The sequence below is a fragment of the Orycteropus afer genome, unplaced genomic scaffold (assembly GCF_000298275.1).
Source record: "Orycteropus afer afer isolate SDZICR_OR568_19922 unplaced genomic scaffold, OryAfe1.0 scaffold00574, whole genome shotgun sequence".
NCBI lineage: Eukaryota > Metazoa > Chordata > Mammalia > Tubulidentata > Orycteropodidae > Orycteropus > Orycteropus afer.
The window spans coordinates 82,762-89,105 of record NW_006922161.1 but is presented as its reverse complement, the minus strand read 5'-3'; the positions used below and the strand labels follow the sequence as shown (position 1 = coordinate 89,105).

At 42.1% G+C, this 6,344-nt stretch overlaps 1 protein-coding gene across 1 annotated transcript in view; it reads right to left on the bottom strand.

Annotated features, from left to right (window-relative positions):
* Window positions 1-78: 78 nt before the first annotated feature.
* Window positions 79-6,344, bottom strand: part of LOC103210131 (zinc finger protein 16) — a 15,485-nt gene continuing 9,219 nt past the window's right edge. The window contains exon 2 of the mRNA XM_007956053.1: window positions 79-1,913. Within this exon, the coding sequence (XP_007954244.1) occupies window positions 79-1,913 (1,835 nt within the window). The remainder of the gene's footprint in view (window positions 1,914-6,344) is intronic.

The window sequence follows — 6,344 nt, the reverse complement described above, 5'->3', positions numbered from 1 at the left end:
GGAAAGCGAGAGGCCAAGACAATGGCCAGAAAGGAGCTTTAGATGAAGCCACACTGCACTTTTACTCCCACCAATAGGCTACTCCCTTGTGTGAATCAGCTGGTGCTTGATCAACTTTGACCGTTGGCTGAAGGCTTTTCCACAGGTAGTGCAGCTGTAGGGCTTCACTCCAGTGTGAATCCTTAGGTGCTGGATAAGGACTGAGCGCTGACTGAAGGATTTCCCACACTCACTGCACTTATAGGGTCTCTCACCAGTGTGGATGATCTGATGCTGGATAAGGTGTGAGCTCTGGCTAAAGCCTTTACCACATTCCACACATGTGTAGGGTTTCTCTCCAGTGTGAACTTTCTGGTGGTGAATGAGATTTGAACTTCGGTTGAAGGCTTTGCCACACTGATGACATTCATGGGGCTTTAATCCATTATGAATTCTCTGATGCTGAATAAGGGTTGAGCTCTGGCTGAAGGTTTTTCCACACTGGGTACATTCATAGGGTTTCTCTCCAGTGTGAACTCGCTGGTGAAGAATAAGGTTGGAGCTGCGGCCAAAGGTCTTCCCGCATTCACGGCACTCGTAGGGTTTGTCACCTGTGTGCACGCCCTGATGCTGGATGAGGGCAGAGCTGTGGCTGAAGGCCTTCCCGCAGATGCTACATTCATACGGCTTCTCTCCTGTGTGGATGATCTGGTGCTTTCTGAGCACTGAGCTATAACTAAAGGCTTTTCCACACACGTTACACACATGGGGCTTTTCTCCAGTGTGAATTCTCCGATGCTGAATAAGACTTGAGCTCTGACTAAATGCTTTTCCACAGTCACTGCACTTATAGGGTTTCTCTCCAGTGTGAACCCTGTGATGCTTAATAAGGTTTGATACACGACTGAATGGTTTGCTACAGTCATTGCACTCATAGGGTTTTTCTCCAGTGTGAACTCTCTGATGCTTCCTCAGGTGTGCACTCTGGCTAAATGCCTTCCCACACTCATTACACTCAAAAGGCTTCTCACCTGTGTGAATCCTGTGGTGTTTAATGAGGTTTGAGCTCCTCCTGAAGGCCCTCCCACACTCTTTGCACATGTACGGTTTCTCTCCAGAATGAATTCTTTGATGTTGGATGAGGTTTGAGCTCCGCCTAAAAGCCTTCCCACATTCATTGCATTCATAGGGTTTCTCACTCATGTGAGACTTCTGATGCTTTTTAAGGCTTGAGTTCTGGCTGAAGGCTTTTCCACATTCATTGCATACATATGGTTTCTCTCCACTGTGGTTGGTTTGATGCCTGACAAGGTTGGTATACACACTGAAGGCTTTCCCACACTCACTGCACTGGTAGGGTTTCTCACTCACGTGAGCTCTCTGATGATGTTTAGGAACTGAGTTTTGGCTGAAGGCCTTTGCACACTCACTACATACAGAGGACTTCTCTCCATGGTGGATTATCTGATGCTGAGTAAGACCAGGGCTTCTTCTGAAGGTTTTCCCACACTCACTACATATGTATGGGCTGTCGGCTGTGTAACCAGCCTCATGGGTAGTAAGGTCCATGCTGTGATGGAAGCTCTGGCCACACGTGCCATATAGACATGGCCTCTCTTCTGCAGGAATTCCTTGACATGCTATTGCCTTTGGGCTTAGACTGAAATACCTTCCCAAACCATGACAGTCCAGATCTTTCTCTCCTGCAGGGGTCTCTTTAAAAAGCACTGTGACAGGTGTGAAGTCCTCCTCCCATCTCTCACCTTCAGGGACACTCAAGTCTCCTTCTAGTATGTCATCACAGAGTTCTCCATGCTCAGGGATCTGGGAAGCATCACTGATGTGGTTTTCTGCTATTTCTGCCTCTGATTCCAAACCCTCAGAAATATCTTCAGTCTGAAGGAACTCGCTGTCCTCAGCCCTAGTGCGACAATCTGAAAGAATAAATATAAAGTCACTAGGAAACCACAGAAAGTGAGTATGCAGAGCTGTCTCAGTCTCTCACCTTCTGTGAAGAAAAGCAAGGGAAGCAGGGACCCCTGGGGTGGGGGAGGGGTGTCACTGGATTTTTGAGGGGACAAGGAAAGCTGCCAGATGATGAGGCTGCATGGGAGTTTAGGACTCTTGGTGGACCCTGACTCACCCTCCTAGGATTCCCTATCTCACGACATGCACCTGCAGTCTCCCTTCTGGCTCAGGCAAAAATCTCAGTAGCCTCTCAACCGCCCTTCTTCTCACACCGACAGCTAAGTCATCACCAAGTCTCGTTGGCTCTACCTTGGAATGTGCCAAATCCAGGTGTGCCTCAGCCCACCTGTCCCAATGGCACAAGGAAAAACAATATACCTTTTACACTGTCACATACTCTACCCTGCTTTTTTCTTTTCCATATAGCAAGCTGTAAGCTTCTCAGGCTATTCTTGTTCTCTTAGTGCCAACTGGAGGAGTTCTACCCTCAGCTGTACAGTCACCAGCGTGGAAAGGTTGCCCTCTGCTAGCAGGTGCAGAGGAGCAGAGCCAGTCCTGTAGTTTGGGGCTGAAATTTGCAAGGAAGTGCTGTCCAATCCCATACAGTGGGCGCTTGTATGACCCTCCAGGTTCTGTTTGACAGAGAAGTCTTCAGAGACTGGCTTTTTACCACCTAAACCTGCAATTCTCAGTGGAGTCTTGCACCAGAAACAATTTATACACTGGTGAGTCTGTGTTTCCAAAGAGAAAAGTATGTGTAAGGTGCCTCACCAAGTCAGAAAAAGGGCTTTGCACTTCACCCAACAATAGCACAATATACAATCTTTTTCAGTGAACATGGAACATTCTACAGAATAGATCATATGTTAGGCCACAAAGCAAGCCTCAAATTTAAAAACATCAATACACTGCAACATAACTCCTCAGATCATAATTCTATAAAAGTAGAAATCAATGCTAAGAAGATCAAAGAAATAAAAGCAAACACATGGAAACTGAACAACACCCAGTTTAAAAACTACTGGGTAAAAGAAGAAATAAAAATACTTTAAAATTCCTTGAATCAAGTAAGAATGAAAACACAACACATCAAAATCTGTGGGACACAGCAAAAGCTGTGCCCAGAGGGCAATTTATAGCAATAAATCCATACATCAAAAAGGAAGAACAAGCCAAAAGCAACACCTTAACCCAACATCTCCAATAATTAGAAAAGAACAGCAAAAAAAGCTTACAGTCACCAAAGAAAATAAATAAAGATTTGAAGAAAAAATAAATCAAACAGAAAAAAAAAAAAAATCAAAAGACTAGAAGTTGGTTCTTTGAAAAGATGAATAAAATTGTCAGATCACTGGCAAATTTAACAAAGAAAAAGAAGGAGAAGGTGCAAATAACACAAATAAGAAATGAAATGGTCAATGTCACAACAGAACCAACTGAAATAAAAAGGGTATCGGGATACTATGAAGAACTATATTGCAAAATATTTGAAATCCTACAAGAAATGGACAGATTTCTAGAAACACACCACTTACCTAAACTAACACACACTGAGGTAGAAAATTTGAACAGACCTGTAATAGAAGAAGAAACTGAACAGGTCATGAAAACAATACCAACACAAAAATGTTCTGGCCCAGATGTCTTCACTGGTGAATTCTACCAAACATTCAGAGAAGAGCCTACACCAATTCTATTCAAATCATTTGAGAATACAGAAAAGGAGGGAATACTCCCAAACTCATTTTATGAAGCAAACATAACCCTGATACCAAAGCCAGGCAAAGATACTATTAAAAAAGAAAATTATAGACACAATATCCCTCATGAACACCGATGCAAAAATTCTCAACAAAATCCTACTCAACAGACTCCAACAACCTACCCAGAAATAAAATACATCATGACTAAGTAGGATTCATACCAGATATGCGAGGATGGTTTAACATTAGAAAAACAATCAGTGTACCATCACATAAATAAAACAAAGGAAAAGAACCACACGATCACATCAACTGATGCAGAAAAGGTATTTGACAAAATTAAATACCCATTCCTGATAAAAATGGTGAACAAAAGGGAAATTCCCCAACATAATTAAGGGCATGCATACAAAACCAACAGCCAACATTATTCTTAATGGAGAGAGACAGAAAGCATTCCCCTTATGAATGGGTACCAGACAAGGATGCCCTTTATCACCACTCCTATTCAGTATCATTAATACTACATGCAAGTAAAATCTTGCCAAAGATAATTAAAAAACCAGTGTAGCAGTATACTGACAGGGAACTTCCAGAAATGCAAACTGGATTCAGAAGAGGACATGGAACGAAGGATATCATTGCTGATGTCAGATGGATCTTGGTTTAAAGTAAAGAATACCAGAAAGATATTTACTTGTTTCATTGACTATGCAAAAGCATTCAACTGTGTGGATCATAAAAAATTATGGATAACATTGAGAAGAATGGGAATTCTAGAACACTTAATTGTGCTCATGAGGAACCTGTACATAGACAGGCTGTTGTTCAAACGGAACAAGGGGATACTGCATGGCTTGAAATCAGGAAGGGAGTGTGACATACTTATTCAATCTGCATGCTGAACAAATAATCCCAGGAGCTGGACTATATCAAGAAGAACACAGCATCAGAATTGGAGGACTCATTAACAACCTGTGATATGCAGATGACACAACCTTGCTTGCTCAAAGTGAAGATGACTTGAAGCACTGATGAAGATTGAAGACTACAATCTGCAGTATGGATTACACCTCAATATAAAGAAAACGAAAATCCTCACAACTGGACCAAGCAGCATCGCGATAAATGGAGAACAGATTGAAGTTGTCAAAGATCTCATATAATTTGGTTCTACAATCAACACCCATGGAAGCAGCAGTCAAGAAATCAGACTTTGTATTGCACTGGGTAAATCTGCTGCAAAAGACCTCTTTCAAGTGTTGAAGAGCAAAGATGTCTCTTTGAAGACTAAGGCATGCGTAACTTAAGCCATGATGTTCTCAAGCGCCGCATACACATGTGAAAGCTGGACAATGAACAAGGAGGACCAAAGAAGAGTTGCTGTTTTTGAGTTGTGGCGTTGATGAAGAATACTGAAAGCCAGAAGAACAAATAAATTGTCCAGGACGAAGTGCAGCTGGAATGCTCCTTGGAAGCAAGAATGGCCGACTTCGTCTCACCTACTTTGGTCACACTGTCCGAAGGGACCATTCCCTGGAGAAGGATATCAGGCTTGGTAAAGTGGAGGGTCAGCAAAAAAAGAGAAAGCCCTCAAGGAGATGGAATGACACAGCGGCAACAATGATGGACTCAGGTACAGCAAGGATTATGAGGATGGTACAGAACCAGGCAGTATTCTGTTCTGCTGTACACGGGGTCGCTATGAATTGAAGCTGACTGGCAGCATCTTTTTTTTTTTTTAGCATTTTATTGAAATATAACCCATGTACATTGAAATACACAAAACTAAAGTGACATGGGGTCAATGCATTTTTTTTTTCCAGTGTTCTCTCCCCTCCACTCCCACCCCTGGCAACCAACAAAGAAAGTTTACCTCCATATATAAACCTTTCCTTGACCCTCCACAACAATGAACTAATACTCTATTTGTCCTTCTGTTATTGACTTATTTCACTCAGCATAATATCCTCCAAGTTCATCCATGTTATGTGGTGTTCTGCGGACTCTACATTATTCTTTAGTGCTACACGACATTCCATTGTGTGTATTTACTATAGTCTGGTCATCCAGTCTTCCATTGATGGACACATAGGTTGTTGCCATCTTTTTGCTATTGTAAATGGTGCTGCAATGAACATGGGTGTGCATGTATCTGTTCCTGTCCTGGCTTTCACCTCTCTAGGATATATACCTAGTAATGGGATTGCTGGGTCAAATGGTTTCTCCAATTCCAGCTTTCTAAGGAATCACCATACTGCTTTCCACTGTGGTTGTATCACTTCACAGTCCCACCAGCAGTGTATGATTGTCCCAATCTCTCATCCCCGTCTGCATTTGTTATTTTCTGTCTTGTTGAAACTTGCCATCAGTGCTGGGGTGAGATGATATCTCATTGTTGTTTTGATTTGCATCTCTCTGATGGCCAATGATCATGAGCATTTCTTCATGTATTTGCTGGCCACTGAATATCCTCCTGGTGAAGTGTATATTCATGTCATCTGCCCATTTTTCAATTGGATTGTTAATTCCTTTGCTGTTGAGGTGTTGGGAGTTTTCTTTAAATCTTAGAGATAAGTCCCTTGCCAGATATCGACAAGTATGACTCTGTTTTTTTGTTATATTCTTTTTCATGGTGTTGATTTCCTTGTTTCATTTAATTTTCTGTGCTGAGCTCATTTTGTTTATGAATTG